Below are 24,047 nucleotides of genomic sequence, written 5' to 3'. Positions count from 1 at the left end.
GGGATATATGTGAATAAAGATTTACTATTTAGAAGAATGTCTGGTCTTTTTTTTTTTTTTTTTTTGGTAAAGATTATGATCAACTGAATCCTTTCCTTCTGACCATCGAATGCGTGAACGTCAGTTGCCAGATGATTGTGATGAGGATGCTGCTGCTGTTGTAGTGATGAAGATGCTTTTTTTCTTTAGTAGCCTTTCGTGGCATCATACCACCTCATTCTTTGTCCTTGTGGCAATGTTCACATGGAACGTTTCATTTTTTTCCTCGTATTAATCAGAACTCACACACTCTCTTTCCTTTCCCCTTTTTCCTCGTCTGATATAACTTCAAGTGAACTGATATAAAATTTAAAAAAAACCACACACACACGAAATAATGGAGTGTTGGCTTAGTGGTAATGCGTCTGCCTAGGAAGCAAGTGAATCTGAGTTTGAATCCCACAGTAACTGTTATTTTCTCCCCGGGCCCCTCCACTAGACCTCAAGTGGTTGTCTGGACGCTAGTCATTAAGATGAGACAATAAACCGATGTCCCGTGTGCAACTTGGCTCACGTAAATGGACCCATGGCAACAAAAGGATTGTCCCTGGCAAAATTCTGTAGAAAAATCCACGACTGGAAAACAAAACTGCAGGCAGAAAAAAAGAAAACAAGAGAGGCAAGGCCTTCAAGACTCACTTGTGATACACTTAAAAATTTTTTTTTTTTTAATGTAATCATTAACTTTAAGGGCAATAAAGAATTCTTTAAAGTCTGTGGTAAAGGAGACGTGGCTATCACCACAATCACGCTGCAAGATCTAGGTAGATGTACAAATTTAGTTAAACCCGCCAGGAAAGTGCGACATGGTCGATTCAATTTCTCTTTTATGTTCATTCTAGTTAATTGAGTATCCACTTAAAAAGATTCATATGCGGTAAACGCGTCAATGATGTAGTCTGTGTCACTGTATGTGTTCTGTTCAGAATTTTTATTTCTTTCCATTTAATTGCGAACAAGAAAATTGAGGTCACACAGTCTACTCACTAAGCATCACCAACGCTACTGCAAGTGGGATGCGGTAATATAGCATTTTCGTTATCCCGGAAATGGCCTCAACTAAATAAACCATTAATGATAAGGTAAACTTACAAACTCTTATTGATACGACTGTGAAGATTTTTTTCCCTACGATTTTGAAGCCAAATTTGGTATTGACAGAAAATGGCAATGTTAAAGTTTACCATGGACACACAGACAACCTAACACCAGGTTATAACATAGACTCACTTTCAAAAAAAGGGTGGCACTCTCAGTGAAGCGCAAGCTCTCCCTGGGGAGGGCAGCCTGAATTTCACACAGAGAAATCTGTTGTTGACAGAAGAGTTAATAAAATACAATAAATGAAGCATACATCTCACTCACACACACAATCAACAAAACATACAATATACCTCACCCACACACATTTGAATCATATATACCACACACACAAAGCATACAATATATCTCATACATACACATAAAGCATACAATTTACTCCCCCCCCCCCCCCACATGGACACACAGCCAACAAAGCATACCATGTATCACACACACACACAGAGTCCAGGTATTTGGATTACATGATGATGTTTATTTTCTGCACACTGACTACAGACAAGACACCTCAAGGCGTGGTCACCAGCAGAGCACTGCGGCCAATGTGAATTGTCTGCATGGTGACAGAGAGACAAGGGGTGACAAACACAAAAAATAAAAAAAACAACAGTGTCTATGAAAAACAGTGTCCATGATCACATTCACTGGTGGTAAAATGTTTTTGAACACTCAGTCACTGTCGTCATCCGTCTTGGCTTTCTTCTTCTTCTTCTTTTTCTTCTTCTCCGGTCCCTCCGCTGACTCCTGAAACCAACAAAGCACAGAAAATTACAAAAAATAAAACTGTGTCAAATAAATGTAAGAGTACAGAAAATTACCAAAAAATAAAACTGTGTCAAGTAAATGTAAGAGCACAGAAAATTACCAAAAAATAAAACTGTGTCAAGTAAATGTAAGAGCACAGAAAATTATCAAAAAAAATAAAGCTGTGTCAAGTAAATGTAAGAGCACAGAAAATTACCAAAAAATAAAGCTGTGTCAAGTAAATGTAAGAGTACAGAAAATTACCAAAAAATAAAGCTGTGTCAAGTAAATGTAAGAGTACAGAAAATTACCAAAAAATAAAGCTGTGTCAAGTAAATGTAAGAGCACAGAAAATTACCAAAAAATAAAGCTGTGTCAAGTAAATGTACGAGTACAGAAAATTACCAAAAAATAAAACTGTGTCAAGTAAATGTAAGAGCACAGAAAATTACCAAAAAATAAAGCTGTGTCAAGTAAATGTAAGAGCACAGAAAATTACCAAAAAATAAAGCTGTCAAGTAAATGTAAGAGCACAGAAAATTACCAAAAAATAAAACTGTGTCAAGTAAATGTAAGAGTACAGAAAATTACCAAAAAATAAAACTGTGTCAAGTAAATGTACTAGTACAGAAAATTACCAAAAAATAAAGCTGTGTCAAGTAAACGTAAGAGCACAGAAAATTACCAAAAAATAAAGCTGTGTCAAGTAAACGTAAGAGCACAGAAAATTACCAAAAAATAAAACTGTGTCAAGTAAATGTAAGAGCACAGAAAATTACAAAAAATAAAACTGTGTCAAATAAATGTAAGCTTATTTTGGGATTTTCTGTTTTTTTTATACTCTTTCACCACCATTGGCGAATCTAGTGGACTAAACATTTCACTGCCATGGGCGACTTTAGCTGACATCCAGGGATCATGTTAAACAGATAGTTTTTCACAGTGTAACAAAGCTGGACAGCTGCAGCAAACTACTCCTGTTCAATAGGAATTGACCATGCTGAAATAGAGCCTTGAACCCTGAACACTGGATGAAGTCCAACCCCTACCCAATTTTGCCACAGAGTTTCCTCACAAGAATACACCATTTAAGATTTCACACACACACACACACACACACATATATATATTCCGTATGCGTGCGTGTGTGTGTGCGTGTGGTGTGGTGAGCACCGTGTGAACAGATAGTGCAAAGTGCACCATGTTCCACAATACATAATCATGTGCCTTATAAAAACAATTGATCATTATATTATTGTTCTTATCTTTTTGCTTGTTAGATGGAAATTCTTTAAAAAAAACAACAATTTATCATTATTATTATTGTTCTCAGCTTCTCCTCCTCCATTACATGGAAATTCTTATGAATGAATGTAGTTCCACTCACTTCTGGTTCACTGTGTTTTTCTTTCTTCTTCTTCTTCTTTTTCTTCTTCTCTGTGTCTGCGTCGCCAGAAGCAGAGGGGCTAGCCACGGCACTGGTATCCATGGCGCTGGTGTCGGCCGCACTGTCGCTGGATTCTCCACTGCTCTGTCGCTTTCGCTGCAAACATCATGGAAGTACATGTCTAATCTGGGTATCGCTTTCGCTGCAAACATCATTGAAGTACATGTCTAATCTGGGTATAGCTTTCGCTGCAAACATCATGGAAGTACATGTCTAATCTGGGTATCGCTTTCACTGCAAACACCATGGGAGCACATGTCTGATCTGGGTATCGCTTTCACTGCAAACATCATGGAAGTACATGTCTAATCTGGGTATCGCTTCCACTGCAAACACCAGGGGAGTACATGTCTAATCTGGGTATAGCTTTCACTGCAAACATCATGGAAGCACATGTCTAATCTGGGTATCGTTTTCGCTGCAAACACCATAGGGGTACATGTCTAATCTGGGTATCGCTTTCACTGCAAACACCATGGGAGTACATGTCTAATCTGGGTATCGCTTTCACTGCAAACACCATGGGAGTACATGTCTAATCTGGGTATCGCTTTCACTGCAAACACCATGGGAGTACATGTCTAATCTGGGTATCGCTTTCGCTGCAAACATCATGGAAGTACATGTCTAATCTGGGTATCGCTTTCACTGCAAACACCATGGGAGTACATGTCTAATCTGGGTATCGCTTTCACTGCAAACACCATGGGAGTACATGTCTAATCTGGGTATCGCTTTCACTGCAAACATCATGGAAGTACATGTCTAATCTGGGTATCGCTTTCGCTGCAAACACCATGGGAGTACATGTCTAATCTGTCTGGGTATCACTTTCGCTGCAAACACCATGGAGTACATGTCTAATCTGGGTATTGCTTTCACTGCAAACACCATGGAGTACATGTCTAATCTGGGTATCGCTTTCACTGCAAACACCATGGGAGTACATGTCTAATCTGTCTGGGTATCACTTTCACTGCAAACACCATGGAGCACATGTCTAATCTGGGTATCACTTTCGCTGCAAACACCATGGGAGTACATGTCTAATCTGTTTGGGTATCACTTTCGCTGCAAACACCATGGAGCACATGTCTAATCTGTTTGGGTATCACTTTCGCTGCAAACACCATGGAGTACATGTCTAATCTGGGTATCACTTTCGCTGCAAACACCATGGAGTACATGTGTAATCTGTTTGGGTATCACTTTCACTGCAAACACCATGGGAGTACATGTCTAATCTGTTTGGGTATCACTGTCGCTGCAAACACCATGGAGTACATATCTTATTTGTGTTGGGTAGAAATGATTCATTTCCCTGTGTTTTTTTGTGTTTTTTTTTAGCAATAACACCATTTCTTAAAATAAGACGAGAATCAATATTTTCAGCAATCATTTAGCTATTAAATAATGAGCATTACTGCTTTTGTTTCAAGTATTACCTGTGCTTCTCAAAAAAAAAAAATCAAAATGCAATTTCTGTCCTTTACAGATCGGTTCTTTTAAATGAAATCATCATCTTACTTTTAAATCTAAATGGAACAATTTGCTGCTGTGCTTTACTAATCATTGCCAGAAACGATTTTTTTTTTTTTTTTTTTTTTTAAATCACAGAAAAGAGAGCCAAATTAAAAACCCTTTTCAAACCGGGATTATTATTATTTTTTTTTTTAAGACTTAAAACTTATGAAAAAATTTTTTTTAAAAAGGGAGCCACTTCAAATATATGCTTTAAAAACTTTTAAAATATCTATAACAACCCGATAAGAAACATTTTAAATAAATTAACAGCAAAGATGACCAAAAAAAATGACATAGTTCAACTGAACACAACTGTAAACTCAAACAACGTAAGAAGCATGCAGTGCTTGACAGACCAGAGACATTTTCAACCAGCAACTGTGTACCTTTGACGAAGATGACGACGACGAGGAAACATTTTTTTAAAAATCTATAACAACCCAATAAACATTTTTTAATAAATTAACAACAAAGATGACAAAAAAAAAATGACAGAGATAGTTCACCTGAACACAACTGTAAACTCAAACCACGTAAGAAGCATGCAGTGCCTGACAGACCAGAGACATTTTCAACCAGCAACTGTGTGTGTACCTTTGACGAAGATGATGACGACGACGAGGAAACGACAGAGGCTGCGACTGGTGCCGCTTGTGTTTTCTGCTGCTGCTGCTCTCTGTGACATCATTACCATAATTTATGAGATGAACACCTAATGAAGTTTTGTCTTCATAATAATAATAATAATAATGGTATTTATATAGCGCTGGATCTTGTGCAGAGACAAATCAAAGCGCTTTCGCACCAGTCATTCACACGCATGCATAACTCTAAAACTGTAGAAACTAAAGACAAGGAAGGGCAGGCAAGGGAGGCTATTTTGGGAAGAGGTGGGTTTTAAGGCCAGACTTGAAAGAGCTGAGTGTGGAGACTTGATAAGCGAAAAAGGAAGTTCATTCCAATCGCAAGGTCCAGAAACAGAAAGAATGGCGGCCAACAGTCGAGTGTTGTCTTCATGAATAGTATCACTCATACAAAGCTGACCTTTATCACTCTTCTAAAATCCAGCTAAAAGATATTCTGTAACAGGTCATTTCTGCCAAGAAAAAAAAGTTAAAAAAAAAAAAAAAAAAAAGAAGAGGAGAAAAGTGTAACAAAACAAAGCCATTCACTGGTTATCAAATCAACATTACAAAGCAAAATCACGCTCTTGTTATCAAATAAACAGGTACTCAGAACAGAACAGCAGGCTGAAATGAGGTCTGGAACTCCAAACACAGGATCAGGAGTCCCAATGCCTGATTCAGTCATGACATCTTCAAACACATTCATAGTCCGGGCATTTTTGCACATTTAACCCCTTCGACCCTACGGAGTTTACAGCCTTAGCAGGCTTCCCTGATACACTGATATGGAACAAATTCAGAAAAAATACTGTTTCTCCTCCAAATTACATGTACACACATCCAAAATACTGTATACGGTTTATGCACATGTAGGATCCGAAAACCGTTTTAGTGACACAAATGTTGACGCCAGAGCCATATTTAAGGCGTACAGGTGAATGAGTTAAAGGTAATTCTTATTTCCGTACGTATGGATCATTTCACTGAATCATGGTTTCAGTTATCAGCAAATTTTGTACACCATTGTACTGTCTAAACCTGCCTCCCCCATTCCAACATTATTCTACTCGTAATGATCTTGTGAATTATCCTATTTTAGGAAAACAGAACCTTTAATGGCAAGGGTGGAATTAAAAACAACAACAAAAAAACTACAACAGAGAGACAGAAACAAAAATAGAGTTACTTTGCGGCCTGCATTTTCTGCAGGTAGTCCTTGGGAGTTTTCTCGTTGGGTTTGCCGTACTTGTCCAGCTCGCCTTTCATGATCATGGCCTTCTTCTGGGAAGCCTGCAATCAGCAGTCAGACAGTGTGTCATTTCTACCTGCATCTGTGTGTCTGTCTTCTGTGCATGTGCCACTAACACACTGAGATGATGACAATGTTTTACTGTCCATTCAGGGCAAGCTATTGCTGCCCTTTAAAACACACACACAAAAAAAACCCCACCAACAACAACACAACACCACCACCATCACAAACACACTGAGATGTTGACAATGTTTTACTGTCCATTCAGGGCAAGCTATTGCAGCCCTTTAAAAACACACACACAAAAAAACCCCACCAACGACAACACAACACCACCGTCACAAACACACTGAGATGTTGACAATGTTTTACTGTCCATTCAGGGCAAGCTATTGCTGCCCTTTAAAAAACACACACAAAAAAAACCCACCAACAACAACACAACATCACCACCGTCACAAACACACTGAGATGTTGACAATGTTTTACTGTCCATTCAGCAATGGAGCCCTCTGGACAAGGGGGCATTACAAATAATCGTGAGCACAATTCTAGAAATACTGACACCAGCATCACCCTCACCACCATGCCACCCGCTCCGCCTCAAACACAAACATGCATGTAATCGCAAGCACAAACCACACATTCTCTCTCTCTCTCTCTCACACATACACATTTCCTCTCTGACAAACACACACACTATCTCACAAACACACACTCTCTCTCTCTCTCACACACACTTTCTCAAACAGACTCTCTCACACACAAACTCTCTCTCTCTCACAAACTCTCTCACACACACAATCTCTCTCTCTCTCTCACACACAATCTCTCTCTCTCTCTCACAAACTCTCACACACACAATCTCTCTCTCTCTCTCTCAAACTCTCTCTCACACACACAAACTCTCTCTCTCACACACTCTCTCTCTCTCACAAACTCTCTCTCACACACGATCTCTCTCTCTCACAAACTCACTCTCTCTCTCTCTCTCACACACTCACGCTGAATGAACAACTCACCATAGGTCCCAGCCCCCATTTCTTGGGGTACAGGTCCCTCTGCATGATGACTCGCTTGATCTTGGCCACTGTACCGTGGTCACACGCTGCCATCGTTGACGTCGTCATCAGAGCAATGGCTGCACGATGTGTAACATTTGTAAACAAAGTGCTATGGCTGCATGATGTGTAACATTTGTAAACAAAGTGCTATGACTTCACAATGTGTAACATTTGTAAACAAAGTGTTATGACTGCACGATGTGTAACATTTTAAACAAAGTGCTATGGCTGCACGATTTGTAACATTTGTAAACAAAGTGCTATGGCTTCACAATGTGTAACATTTGTAAACAAAGTGCTAAGGCTGCACGATGTGTAACATTTGTAAACAAAGTGCTATGACTGCACGATGTGTAACATTTGTAAACAAAGTGCCATGACTGCACGATTTGTAACATTTGTAAACAAAGTGCCATGACTGCACGATGTGTAACATTTGTAAACAAAGTGCTATGGCTGCACGATGTGTAACATTTGTAAACAAAGTGCTATGGCTGCATGATGTGTAACATTTGTAAACAAAGTGCTATGACTGCACGATGTGTAACATTTGTAAACGAAGCACAATCTGTAAACAAAGCACTAGGGCTGCAAATTTTTAACATTTTAAAACAAACTGATCACACAGAATAACAAAAAAACAACAACATATGAAACAGACAAACAAGACGGCATGTACCCAATGCAATGGCCTCTCCTTTCCGTGAAACTGACCACACAGAACCTGAACAAAAGAGGCCGTACAAAACAAGACGGAACACGTACCCAAAGCAATGGCCTCTCCTTTGGTGGTAACAATGACGATCTCCTGGTTCACTTCGATGCCATCCTCGTAGCGAAGCACACCGGGCAACATGATCTTGGCCCCGTAGCACACTGCGTTCACCTGCACAGGCACAACGTGACAACACGACAATATGGTGGATGTTCATTACTGTCCACACCTGTATGATAGTCGTGTTCAACTATGACCATCAGAGCAGCAGAGGAGGTAACTGCTGTCTCGACTATCGGGGCTACAATTTGATTATAGTGGAGAGCGTCTTGCCCAAGTTACATCCCCACTCTCAGCCAAGAGGGCTTTAGGACAGTCAGCATTGGGATGGTTCCCAAAGGCCAACTAGCCCCCAAGGCTGCAGCCCTAAGAGACTGCAATTTTGCCTCCCAGTTTGAGAGTCATAGTCCTTCACAAAAGACTAAGCTGTAGATGATTTCCCACTGCAATAGAGAAACCATTAATACTACAGTTCTCACTTTGCTGTTGGGCAAACTGTAAACTTATGTCAATCTGTGATATAACACCTAATACGGAGAGGAAACAGAAATACACATGACAACACAACATGGTGCACATTCATTACTATTAACACCTAAATATGATGAGGAAATGGAAAAAAAAAAAGTTAATACACATGACAACAACATGACAATACGGCGGACGTTCATTACTGTCAACACCTAAATACAAAGAGGAAACAGAAATACACATGACAACACAACAATACGATGGATGTTCATTACTTGGAACACCTAAATACGAAGAGGAAACGGAGAGAAACACACATAACAACATGACAATACGGCGGACGATCATTACTGTCAACACCTACATACAAAGAGGAAACAGAAATACACCTGACAACACGATGGACGTTCGTTACTAGGAACACCTACATACAAAGAGGAAACAGAAATACACCTGACAACACGATGGACGTTCGTTACTAGGAACACCTAAATACAAAGAGGAAACAGAAATACACATGACAATACGATGGACATTCGTTACTAGGAACACCTAAATACAAAGAGGAAACAGAAATACACATGACAACACAACACAGTGCACATTCATTACTATTAACACCTAAATATGATGAGGAAATGGAAAGAAATAGTTAATACACATAACAACATGACAATACGGCGGACGTTCATTACTGTCAACACCTAAATACAAAGAGGAAACAGAAAGAAACACACATGACAACACAACAATATGATGGATGTTCATTATTGTCAACACCTAAATACGAAGAGGAAACGGAAAGAAACACACATGACAACATGTCAATACAGCGGGCCATCATTACTGTCAACACCTACGTACAAAAAGGAAACAGAAATACACATGACAATACGATGGACATTCGTTACTAGGAACACCTAAATACAAAGAGGAAACAAATACACGCAACACAACAATACGATGGACGTTCATTACTAGTAACACCTAAATACAAAGAGAAACTTCTTCGTTGGTGGGCTGCAACTCCCACGTTCACTTACATGTACTTGAGTGGGCTTTAATGTGTATGACCATTTTTACCCTGCTATGTAGGCAGCCATACTCCCGTTTCGGGGGTGTGCATGCCAAGTATGCTCTGGTTTCCATAACCCACTGAACACTGACAAGGACAGGATCTTTAATGTGTTGATTTGATCTTCTGCTTGTGTATAGTATACACATGAATGGGGTTCAGGCACAAGCAGGTCTACACATACGATGACCTAGCAGATCAGAAATCCTCCACCCTTTACCCACCAGGCGCCGTTACCGAGATTGGAACCAATTAAAGATCCTGTAATCCATGTCAGCATTCGGTGGGCTGTGGAAACAAGAACATACTCAGCATGGCTGCCTACATGGCGTGGTAAAAAAGTTCGTACATGTGAAAGCCCACTCGTGTACATAGGAGTGAATGTGGGAGTTACAGCCCACAAACGAAAAAGTCCATACACACATTCCACATACAAATACACATGTTCACACACACACACTTTACAACACCAGCACTGCGCATCAGGACTATACACACACATTACACATACACATGTTCACCCATGAACACACACACCAGCACTGTACAACAGCACCAAGTGACTTACTGCAGAGTCCTTCATGAAGATCCTCTTGTGGTTGGTGAGGAGCGGCACACACATGTTCACACACACACACACACACACGATGTTCACACACACACACACACACACGTTCACACACAAACATTACAACACCAGCACTGTGCATCAGCACTATACACACACATTACATTTACACATGTTCACACACACACACACTACAACACCAGCACAGCACACGAGCGCCATGTGACTTACTGCAGAGTCCTTGAAGATCCTCTTGTGACTGGTAAGGAGTGACACACACACTTCACATACACACACACAAACACATTACACATGTTCACACACACACACACACACACTACAACACCAGCACAGCACACCAGCGACATGTGACTTACTGCAGAGTCCTTGAAGATCCTCTTGTGACTGGTAAGGAGCGACACACACACGTGTTCACACACACACAAACACATTACACATACACATGTTCACACACACACACACACTACAACACCAGCACAGCACACGAGCGACATGTGACTTACCGCAGAGTTCTTCTTGAAGATCCTCTTGTGACTGATGAGAAGCAACACATACACACAAACATGTTCACACATACACACACACATTACAACACCAGTGCTGCACACCAGCACAATACACACACACTACACATACAGACACATTACAACACCAGTGTTGCACACCAGCACAATACACACACATTACACATACAGACACATTACAACACCAGTGTTACACATCAACACAATACACACACATTACACACACTACAAATTACAACACCAGTGCTGCACATCAGCACAATACACACACATTACACATACAGACACATTACAACACCAGTGTTGCACATCAACACAATACACACACACTACACATACAGACACATTACAACACCAGTGTTGCACACCAGCACAATACACACACATTACACATACAGACACATTACAACACCAGTGCTGCACACCAGCACAATACACACATTACACATACAGACACATTACAACACCAGTGTTGCACACCAGCACAATACACACACATTTCACATACAGACCCATTACAACACCAGTGTTGCACACCAGCACAATACACACACATTACACATACAGACACATTACAACACCAGTGTTGCACATCAACACAATACACACATTACACATACAGACACATTACAACACCAGTGTTGCACATCAACACAATACACACATTACACATACAGACACATTACAACACCAGTGTTGCACACCAGCACAATACACACACATTACACATACAGACACATTACAACACCAGTGTTGCACATCAGCACAATACACACACACATTACACATACAGACACATTACAACACTAGTGCTGCACACCAGCACAATACACACATTACACATACAGACACATTACAACACCAGTGTTGTACACCAGCACAATACACACATTACACATACAGACACATTACAACACCAGTGTTGCACACCAGCACAATACACACACATTACACATACAGACACATTACAACACCAGTGTTGCACATCAACACAATACACACACATTACACATACAGACACATTACAACACCAGTGTTGCACACCAGCACAATACACACACACTACACATACAGACACATTACAACACCAGTGTTGCACACCAGCACAATACACACACATTACACATACAGACACATTACAACAGCAGTGTTGCACACCAGCACAATACACACACACTACACATTCAGATACATTACAACACCAGCGCCATGTCGGTGGCTTACCGCGGAGTCCTTCATGAAGATCCTCTTGTGGCTGGTGAGCAGTGCCTCCAGAGGTTTGATGACGCGGCGCAGATAGTCCTCGTTCTTGTTGTGGTCATACTCATACATGGCGTCCTTCACGTCGTGCATCGTCACCAGACCGTCCTGAAATCATCGTCAAGTTAACTGTTAACACTGTCACCAGACCGTCCTGAAATCATCGTCATGTTAACTGTTATCGTCGCCAGACTGTCCTGAAATCATCGTCAAGTTAACTGTTATCATCGTCACCAGACCGTCCTGAAATCATTGTCATGTTAACTGTTATCATCGTCGCCAGACCGTCCTGAAATCATCGTCATGTTAACTGTTATCATCGTCACCAGACCGTCCTGAAATCATCGTCATGTTAACTGTTATCATCGTCGCCAGACCGTCCTGAAATCATCGTCATGTTAACTGTTATCATTGTCGCCAGACCGTCCTGAAATCATCGTCATGTTAACTGTTATTGTCACCAGACCGTCCTGAAATCATCGTCATGTTAACTGTTATCATCGTCACCAGACTGTCCTGAAATCATCGTCATGTTAACTGTTATCGTTGATACCAGACCGTCCTGAAATCATCGTCATGTTAACTGTTAGTTGTTGTCATCTGTTATTGTCATCGCACCAAGCTGTCCTGAAATTATCATCACACATTAGCTGTCATCACCACGTTAGTTATTATTGTCACATGTTAGTAGATGATGTTGCACCAGGTTGTCCTGAAATCATCATCAAACATTAGCTATCATCACATGTTCGTTATCATCACCACACTTTATCATCATCATCACATGTTAGCTGCTGTCGTCGCACCAAGCCACCATGAAATTATCATCACACAAACGCCGTCATTGTTGCACCAGACCTTCCTGTAATCATCATCGTGTTAGTTGTCCTTGTCACACCAAGCAGTCCTGAAATCATTATCATGCACGTCAGTTGTTGTCGACCCAAGATGTATCATCTTATCCCATGTTGTATTATACTACAATAAGTTTCAGTCACAGCCACCTCTCCGTGAAATTTGGGCTGCTCCCCCCATCATTTCACTAATTCTTCCTTCACCTCAATGGCACTAAAAAAAATACACCCCCCCCCCCACCCCCCCACACACACACAAAATAAACACCATGCTACATTACCCTTACACTAAAACTGTCCTAAAAAACCTCCCAAAAACCAAAAAAAACCACCAGATTTTACGCACAATTTATCGCTGAGTATTAGCAGCTTTAGTTGTTGCTGTAATGTTCTGTCATAACATGCCAATGCTGCCCTTAAAAAAAAAACCAAGCAACACACACACAAATCCACCAACGACAACACACCACCACCGCCGTCACAAACCTCCTCCGACTGGATTCCGGAGCGTGTGCGTCTCAGTTCCTGCATCTGACCCCCGACCCCCAGGAAGAGTCCCAGGTGAACACACATGGTACGGATGTAGGTGCCCGCCTCACACTTCACGTGGAAGATCCCTGCGCGACACAGTGAGGGGCACCCTTTCATTTCATGTACTGTTTCATCAAAACAGATCCGATGTTTTTACGGCCATTCCTCTCTTCTCCTCTACACAGACCCCTCGGATGTCCAGTGGGTGTCTGAATGACCCAACCTTTAGCTTCCGTCGTCAGAATTGTGGTATTCTTTGTCAACATTCACATCTTCAGTATAAGAGCCTTCCGCTTGCAATATTTTGATGATGGTAATTGGGGTGAAACACTGTTAACTTCGTCTCTTTCGCCATTCGTATGGAAAGAGTTAAACAAATCCCTCATCCTTTCAGTTCATGCGCTGTTTCACCAAGCACATCAACCTTTTCGGTAACCCCACTGACTGCCATAGGACGTATCACGTATGTGCATAGTGACATCACTTATGACATCAACAGGAAAAGGGAAATAACTCTGGAAGGCTGAAAATTCGCACAGTTTATCTGGAGTGGATCTCCAGACCATTTTGTCAGTTTTAGGCTTACTGTTTAGGATATTGTTTTGTGACTTGAAACGCCACTTCCTACTGTTTTATCCCTGGCAATGAAGGGGTTAAACAAATCCCTCATCCACCCAGTTCATGTACTGTTTCGTCAAAACAGATGAATCTTTTCATTAAACAAATCCCTCATCCTTTCAATTCATGAGCTGTTTCGTCAAACAGACAAACGTCTTCATAAAAACAGACTTTTAAATTCAAGCCTGACCAGGCTGTCACAGAACAAACCCCACGAAATGTCCAGACCAGGAAACAGTTCTCTAATTTCCCCCAAAGACTTTTCCAGAACAGGAAATGGTTTCTTTAAATCTCCCCCCCCCCCCCCCCCCAAGGACATTTTCCAGAAACTTTCATCTCATCTCCCCCCCACCCCCCCCCACACACCCCCTCCCCCACACCAAAACATTTGCAGACGTCCATGACAATACGAAGAAGCCCGTTCTTTCAAGCTTACCCATGCCCTTCTCCTTGTCGTACTCCAACATGTTGACGGCGTACACTGTGCGCACACGGAGCTGTCGCTTCACCGCTGAAATCAGAGGGGGGCGCTGGAACAGGGCACCTGTCAGACGCTGAAGATTCTGAAAAAATGGAGGAAAAAAACAAAAGAATTAAACTATAGAAAGACTCCAGGCACAACAGCCGAGTATCACTGCCTATACGGCAGGGAGTAAAAATAGTCATACACATAAATGCCCACCTGTGTCTGCAAGTAATTCGAAACCAAGTGCTTGAGGAGACTACTACACATCTCCTACAAGGAGCACAAGACCAATGACTATGTGCGGAACCTGGTCAGCAACCTTGTTGGGCCCGAAGAACCACTGCTGGCGACTGTCAAACGACAGAAGATGGCATGGTTTGGTCACGTCATATGACATAACACCCTCTCCAAAACCATCCTGCAATGGGCTGTAGAGGGAGGGCGCAGACGGGGGCGGCAGAGAAAGAGCTGGTCCGACAAGGTCAAGGAATGGACCAAAATGACGATGCCAGATGATCTCACGACAGCTGCCAACAGAACGGTGTGGCGAGCTATGACATCTTCCTCATGTCCCCCCAACGACCCCAGCGGTCGAGGGAATGAGTGAGTGTGCAAGTAAACGCTGGAGTGGCAGCCCACCAACGAAGGAGAAGACAGACAAGGTGCAACAGCCGAGCGTGACTTCCTACATCATTTCATTTTGCCCATCGCTCCTGGTGGAGCATAGGCCATCGACGACCCCTCGCCATCGCACTCTGTTCGGGGCTGTTCTGGCCATTCCAGTCAAGTTGGTCCCTTGCTGCTTCAGCTCTGCCTCGGTATCTCGCCTCCAGCTGTTGCGAGGCCGGCCTCTCTTCCTCTTTCCCTTCGGGTTCCAGGTCAGGGCTTGGCGTGGGATGCTGGACGCTGGCTTCCTGAGGGTGTGTCCAATCCAGCCCCACTTCCTCCGCAGTATCTGCTTGGCCACTGGTTCCTGTCCCGCTCGCTCCCACAGATCTTCGTTTCGGATCTTCTCCTGCCATCGAATCTTGTAGATGCGCCTCAGACAGGTGTTGAAGAATGTCTGAATCTTCTGCTGCATCGTCTGTGTTGTCAGCCATGTCTCGCATCCATAGAGCAGAATTGACTTCACACTGGAGTTGAAGATGCGGACAACTTCCTACATGGCAGGGGGTAAAAAAACAGTCATGCATGTAAAAGCCCACCTGTGTATACGAGTGAACGTTGGATTCGCAGCCCACGAGCAAAGGAGGCAGACTCCAGGCGCAACAGCCATGAAGAGCAGAGACAGAAACGGAGAGGAGGACAAATGCTTTCAACAAAGGATATCTTCCCCCATTCACAAAATAAGAAAATAACTCGACACCAAATTTTCTTTCCACACCAAACACACACACATCTATCACAACACGTTTTCCATACACACTAAACACACTTCCCAACAGGTGTAACACTCAAAACAAATCCCTCCCTCCTCACCTTAGCCACTTTGCTCTGGACACACACACATATCACAACACGTTTTCCATACACACTAAACACACTTCCCAACAGGTGAAACAATCCCCACTCCTCACCTAAGCCACTTTGCTCTGGACACACACACACACACACATGTATCTCAACGTTTTCCATACACACTAAACACACTTCCCAACAGGTGAAACAATCCCTACTCCTCACCTGTGCCACTTTGCTCTCATCCTCCACCGGGGAGTGCAGGCGGAAAGTGCAGACGTACTCCTTGCCGGCCCCTTGCTGCGACTTGACCAGCCGGGTGGCTCGCTCGATGCACACGATCAGACACCCCGTCACCTTGGGGTCCAGGGTACCGCTGTGCCCAGTTTTATCCACACGCAGGATTCGCTTGATCCAGGCCACCACCTCGTGCGACGAGGGGTTTCGCTGGCTTGTCCAGGTTGATGAACCCGGTGCTGTAATGTGGACAAGGGGATTGTGTATGTTAAGTCAGTCGTTTTCGACAACGGCCATCAGAGACAGATGTGTTCGACTATGACCATCTTTAAAACATATTTGTGGTTACAGAAACTGTAGTCACTTGAGAACTGTTAACTCTCTCCATACAAATGGCGAAAGAGACGACGTTAACAGCGTTTCACCCCAATTACCACCATCAAAATATTGCAAGCAGAAGGCTCTTATACTGAAGAGGTGAATGTTGACAAAGAATACAATTCTGACGACGGAAGCTAAAGGTTGGGTCATTGAGACACCCACTGGACATCTGAGGGGTCTATGTAGAGGAGAAGAGAGGACTGGCCATACTGAGTGAGTTAAAAGATTCGATTTGTCCACCAATCCTTAACAAAATCTTGTCCAGTTTCAGTGCATATTCTATACACAGATGCATTATCAATAGGTTGGTATCACTCAACAAACTGGAGAACTGTAAACAGAATTTTGCTTTATTAAATGAAATCAAATCTATGCACCTCATACCTGAAAAGAGCTTTGAACATTAATGCAAGAGCTTACAATATCAACACAAGCTCAACACTTATTCCACAACGAAATGTGGGACAGGGAGTAAAATTACTTGACCACAAGAAACGTTGACCACAAGAAATGATGTCCATAGCATTTTCTAGAAAATGGTGCCCATACATAAAAATCACTGAAGGCAACGAGGAGGAGGAAAGACAACCACGAATGTAACGTTTGTTCTTTTATTTATTTTCTTTTTCCTTTCACTTATTTGTTTTATGCAGTGCATGTGACTTTTCTGTTTTTTCTCTGTATGAAGACAGTGTTGTGTTGTTGTTTTCCTGATTTGCAGTTTTTGTTTGTTTCTTTTTATTTAAATTAAAAAAATTCACAAAAATATGCAGAAAATCGTAATTTCTGAACCAGTGCTAAAATTTGATTTTTTCCCCCCCTAAAAATTCAGAATGGTTGGCAGCTATGTTTAAATACCTACTTCATGTACTCAAGGATGGGTCGTGTCAGGGGAGAAAACCCATTAGGGACGGGAGTGTAGTGGCTGGTCTTGATGTTCAGCTTGTCAAATTCCTGCATAGATTCAAAATAAATGTGTATAACATGTCATGCAAGTCACGCTTTGCAACAACCGCTCCTCCTGTCCAAGATCAACACTCATACCCCCGAGCACATGAAATAACATCAATAGCTTGCAGTATCAATTAACATAAATAGCTTGCAGAAACATACATGTACATAATAAAATAGCACATCATTCAAAGCCACGTAACCACGTAACTGCATATAAGATCACCACTGATAGTAAGTTTGATAGAAAAAACCTGGATCCTGACCAACACAGATCGGTGTCCCGCTGACCAAGTTTACTTAATGGCACACACATACAGGAGCACACACGATATGTTCTCACATTCACAATGACACACATTAGAAGAATTGCTATAACTGGGGGAAGCTAGCTAAGACAGCACAAGACAGGAGAAGGGCTATACCTGGGGGAAGCTAGCTAAGACAGCACAAGACTAACGGGTACACCTGGGGGAAGCTAGCTATGGATATACCAAGGGGAAGCTAGCTAAGACAGCACAAGACTTAACGGGTATACCTGGAGGAAGTATGACAACACAAGACAGGAGAACAGGTATACCTGGGGGATGCTAGCTATGACAACACAAGACAGGAGAACAGGTATACCTGGGGGAAGCTAGCTAAGACAGCACAAGACAGGAGAACGGCTATAACTGGGGGAAGCTAGCTAAGACAGCACAAGACAGGAGAACGGCTATAACTGGGGGAAGCTAGCTAAGACAGCACAAGACAGGAGAACAGCTATACCTGGGGGAAGCTAGCTAAGACAGCACAAGACAGGAGAACAGCTATACCTGGGGGAAGCTAGCTAAGACAGCACAAGACTTAACGGGTATACCTGGGGGAAGCTAGCTAAGACAGCACAAGACAGGAGAACAGCTATACCTGTGGGAAACTAGCTAAGACAGCACAAGACTAATGGGTACACCTGGGGGAAGCTAGCTAAGACAGCACAAGACAGGAGATGGTTATACATGGGGGAAGCTAGAAGGGAAGCTAGCTAAGACAGCACAAGACTTAACAGGTACACCTGGGGGAAGCTAGCTATGGATATACCTGGGGGAAGCTAGCTAAGACAGCACAAGACTTAACGGGTATACCTGGAGGAAGCTAGCTAAGACAGCACAAGACTTAACGGGTATACCTGGAGGAAGCTAGCTATGACAGCACAAGACAGGAGAACAGGTATACCTGGGGGATGCTAGCTAAGACAGCACAAGACAGGAGAACGGGTATACCTGGGGGAAGCTAGCTAAGACAGCACAAGACAGGAGAACGGCATAACCCTGGAGGAAGCTAGCTATGACAGCACAAGACAGGAGAATGGGTATACCTGGGGGATGCTAGCTAAGACAGCACAAGACAGGAGAACGGGTATACCTGGGGGAAGCTAGCTAAGACAGCACAAGACAGGAGAACGGCTATACCTGGGGGAAGCTAGCTAAGACAACATAAAACAGACAGCATAAGAGACACTGGCTGCAGCGTTTTGTGCCACAGGGCACAAAGCGGGTTAACTCTTCCAGCGCCAAGTTTCTTTGTGAAAAATACTCCCCAGCGCCAAATATTTTAGACCCAATGCTTTCAGTCACAAGCTTTGGTTTGCGTCAAAGCAATACAGTGGACTTGTTTACTTCAAACTGAGTTGGAGAGCAAAGGTTAGTCACTGTTCTATTGCACGGGGAAACTGTGGCTGCAACTGTCAACCTATATTCTTCTTCTTCTTCTTCTGCGTTCACTCGTATGCACATGAGTGGGCTTTTACGTGTATGACTGTTTTTACCCCGCCATGTAGGCAGCCATACTCCGTTTTCGGGGGTGTGCATGCTGGGTATGTTCTTGTTTCCATAACCCACCGAACACTGACATGGATTACAGGATCTTTAACGTGCATATTTGATCTTCTGCTTGCGTATGCACACGAAGGGGGTTCAGGCACTAGCAGGTCTGCACATATGTTGACCTGGGAGATCGTAAAAAACTCCACCCTTTACCCACCAGGCGCCGTCACCGTGATTCGAACCCGGGACCCTCAGATTGAAAGTCAAACTATATTACAATGTGAAAAACAATCCTTTTAACATGACCCCTCAATGTCTACTAAAGGAGGCTGTGACAGTGAAAGGGTTAACATGAGACACACAACAAAAACCTACTTTCAGCAAAAGTGGCCAGTGCTCAGCAGCGATGGTTTTGTTCCTGACATCTGATGGTTTCAGGACAAAAGTCTGTGATGCTTGAATCTCCTGAAAGAAAACACAAAAAAAGAAGTAAACATCTCTTCCATAATCTATTAATTCATGTATATGATGCACAAATGCAACCTGACTAACTAAAGAAAATTGTAGTGCATAATATACTAATACAAATCAGGTTTTCTCCAAACTTATTGGAAAAGTTTCATTTGACAGTCTATTATGCATTCATAAAAGTTTGCATTCGTTTTACTATATACTGAAACATACTGACCAAAAGAAAAAATTCCACTAAACAATGGCTGTGTGTGCATTTGTTTCATGTGTGCACTCTATGTGTGCGTATGCATCAGATGCTTGTGCATTTCCTAGCTGTATGCATGAGCACATGACATCTGACATAACATGTGCATTCTGTCATATATCTTTCTCAATGCAAAACTGGTGAGACAATTTTTGTTCTACTATTCATAACGCCATGCACAGTATTTCAAATGTTTTTCATGTTTATTATCAAGTTACAGATATTCTACCTGTCTTAATGTTTTCAATGAATGATCTATTTTACCTTGAACTGTATGAATTCAAAAGAAAGGGACCTTCCTTGAAAAGGTAAAAGCTTCAGTTTCTCAAGGAGGCACCACTGCATTCAAACAAGTCCATATACGCTACACCACACCTGCTAGGCAGATGCCTGACAGCAGCATAACCCAACGCGCTTGTCAGGCCCGGAGTGCATGCTTTTATATTTGTGTACCTATCAGAGTGGGTTTCTGTTTACATAATTTTGCCAGAGGACAACACTTTTGTTGCCATGGGTTCTTTTTCAGTGCACCAAGTGAGTGCTGCACATGGGACCTTGGTTTATTGTCTCATCCGAAAGATAAGATGCTCAGTTTGATTTTCCAGTTAAACTTAAACTTGGGAGAAAGGGTGAGGGCAGCCGAAATTAAACCAACACCCTCACAGACTCTCTATATTGGAAGCTGAGTGTCCTAACCCTTTGAGCCCTGACCACCGCTTTACCGGTGGTGGGGAGGGGTGGCATAATGCCTGGCCACCGGTTGAGCCTGTCGTGTTTTGCTATTGGTTGACTTATATTGAAGAGCCAATCAGAAAAAAATGTAATATTCCGACGCCAGCGAACGCAGTACCAACATTGCCGCACCCCCTCACTGTGTTTTGTGCATGTGCTTTGGATAAAAAACGATCATTTTCTACCATGAAGTGTGCAGAGTCTCAACCTGACACGATCAACTAATTCTGCATGCTCAGATTCATTTTCAACATCACTATCTGTAGCAAAATCATCCGATTCGAATTCCACCTCACTATCACAGTAATCATTGTCATACTCTACTTCTGATAAATCATCAAGCATATCAATTCCTGCTGCGTTGTGTACAGTTGTTTTCTCGCACATTTTGTCCCTGATTTCTGCCCTGATAGGCCAGGTTGAGACTCTGCAAGCTTCAAGTGTTTACGCACCGCTCAACCGGTGGCCGGGCATTATGCCATTTTTCTCTGCCACCAGTAAAGCGGTGGTCAGGGCTCAAAGGGTTTAATACCAATTATTTGCAAATTTTGGCTCAGGAGCTCAGGCAGAAGGGTTAAAATTGCTCAGGAACTCAGGGTTCAAAGGGTTAACCATTCTGCCACCTTCTCCAAAAAGGTAAAAACAAAAATTAACATAACAGATTTACTTACCCCAAGACTCATCTCGGACTGTTCTTTGCTCTTCTTCTTCTTCTCTGCAATCAACATGAGAATCATCATTGTAACATGCAATACTATATCAATGATAATACAAATAACAAAATTTCAAAATACTGTAGATTTGTCAATCCAGATTATTTCCTGCTTGCCATATGAAAAGGAAATTTTCTATCTAAAATTACGTTTAAATAACATACTTACCGTGACCCAACTAGTGCAGACTCCGGCAGGGGTCTGACATTCCTGTCCTGTGCAAACTACTATCCGCCTATGCGGAGAAAATGAGAGAACTACGGCCGATAACCTCCCGGAAGTAGGTAACGTCCCCTTTGTCCCCTTGGTTATCGCCACATGCTTTTGTATGCCTTGAGTCAGACTGTCAAATCTGTTTCACTTTCAGTAAATTAGATCCATTAAAAAAAATCAAACAATTGTATATATATAAATATTCAGACTGAGGACCCATTAGTTGGCAGACTTTGGCTGCTCTTGAAAAATGAATATTTCTGTGCAACATCCAATTCCATACTAAGCAGAAGTCACTATTATTCTAAACAAAATTGGTAAAACGTATGATAATAATAGCAGTAATTGAGTTATTGTACTTCATTGTGTATTTGAGTGTTGTTTTATATTTATCTTTCTTAATAATAATAAATATTATTCTAAACAAAATTGATAAACGTATAATAATAAATAAGTATAAAAAATAATTTTTCAATTGAATCAGTCAATATTCTAAAACAAAAAGTGCCAAGTTTTGTGAAACAAAAATAAAAATATAACAGTAGCATTACTATGGAAATATTTTTGTTTTACTTCTAAAGTCCTTTACTATTGTTGTGCCCTTTCCAAGTGCCATCACAATTCGAATGTGTGGAATGAACTGATTAAAAAAACAAAAAAAACCCAACTACTTTACTATTTTCATAACCAAATTTGTTCACAAAGAATTAAAATTTTTTTAAAGGTTACAATGAACACACACACATATGTATACAAATGGACAACTGAAAGGTGGATACTTCGCAAACGCATGTTGTGAGTAAACATACAAGCGGGGCACAATTTGACTCGTGTTAATTTAAAACACACATGTGAGCAAATAACACTGAGGATAAGAAAGATAAATATAAAACAACACTCAAATACACAATGGAGTACAATAACTCAATTACTGCTCTTTAATTTTCAAAGGCATACGTTGAATCGATGACTGCACTGACACAATTATTGTCGTGACGGACGAGAGCAAAAATTATTGTTGAAATGTATTTCAAGTAATTCTGGTTTTCAACTGAGAATTCTACCTTTGAAAGTAAAAGTACCAATAACGAATATCCTAACAGAAATAATTTTCGTTGCTATAATGAAGGTAACTATTCTTAATACGACTTTTGTGTTGTTTTTCACTTCATAGAAGTTCTCCAAGTTCACTCTCCTTGTGTTGACCACACTGCGCAGATTGACGAAGTTGGAATAGTTCCATGAAAAGATACAAGCCCCGTACACTAACAAACCTATTGAAGTCTGAAAGATAAGTATCTTATGCATCGCATATATGCTAAATGGACGTGCAGGCCTATATTTTAAAGTAGTAAACTAATGTCTTACTTCCAGAATCCATAATACCGCCTTCCGCCATTTCAACTACACGTGTTGAGTTTGAGGAACTTGCGCATGTCCACATCAACCCCGGTTTCTTGTTGTGTTTCCTGTTTCCGGTTCTTTGTGGCGGTGGTGTAACGGACTAAACACGACAAAGGGTTGACACCTGTGAGTGGACCCTCACGGATGAATGAATATAGTTTTAGTTGTTTTGTTTTTTAATTCTTATTTTATTTATTTTGAATTATTCTATCTTTGAGTCCGTGGCAGACACCATATAATGACAACAAACAGGGATCCATGCGTTTTTGTCGTTTGCCTTTCTTTAGTCACTGAGTGAGGCCACCAATTAAAATTCAGCACAATCAGCACCAATACACACTCAAGCCACAGATACTAGAATTCCCAAATTGCTCAAGCATAGACACTGATATCTCTTTACTGTGCACTTCTATTGTAAATATATTAAAGTCGGCTAGTTAAAATAATTGAATAATTATTCCTGGCAGTTAAGCCTATA

At 41.7% G+C, this 24,047-nt stretch overlaps 1 protein-coding gene across 1 annotated transcript; it reads right to left on the bottom strand.

Annotated features, from left to right (window-relative positions):
- Positions 1–1,594: 1,594 nt before the first annotated feature.
- On the bottom strand, positions 1,595–23,617 carry LOC143275312 (putative H/ACA ribonucleoprotein complex subunit 4). The gene is given in 15 exon segments (XM_076579312.1): positions 1,595–1,884; positions 3,272–3,427; positions 5,450–5,531; positions 6,668–6,771; positions 7,756–7,874; positions 8,563–8,683; positions 12,456–12,599; positions 13,832–13,962; positions 14,931–15,057; positions 16,644–16,862; positions 16,864–16,894; positions 17,899–17,990; positions 20,165–20,254; positions 21,911–21,954; positions 23,534–23,617. Coding segments are annotated over 15 exon segments (1,611 nt in total). The 5' UTR covers positions 23,610–23,617; the 3' UTR covers positions 1,595–1,809.
- Between the last annotated feature and the right edge of the window lie 430 nt (positions 23,618–24,047).

This window comes from Babylonia areolata, chromosome 30 (genome assembly GCF_041734735.1).
Source record: "Babylonia areolata isolate BAREFJ2019XMU chromosome 30, ASM4173473v1, whole genome shotgun sequence".
Lineage (NCBI taxonomy): Eukaryota > Metazoa > Mollusca > Gastropoda > Neogastropoda > Buccinidae > Babylonia > Babylonia areolata.
The sequence above is the reverse complement of the archived record's forward strand: the minus strand, read 5'-3'. Positions and strand labels throughout refer to the sequence as shown.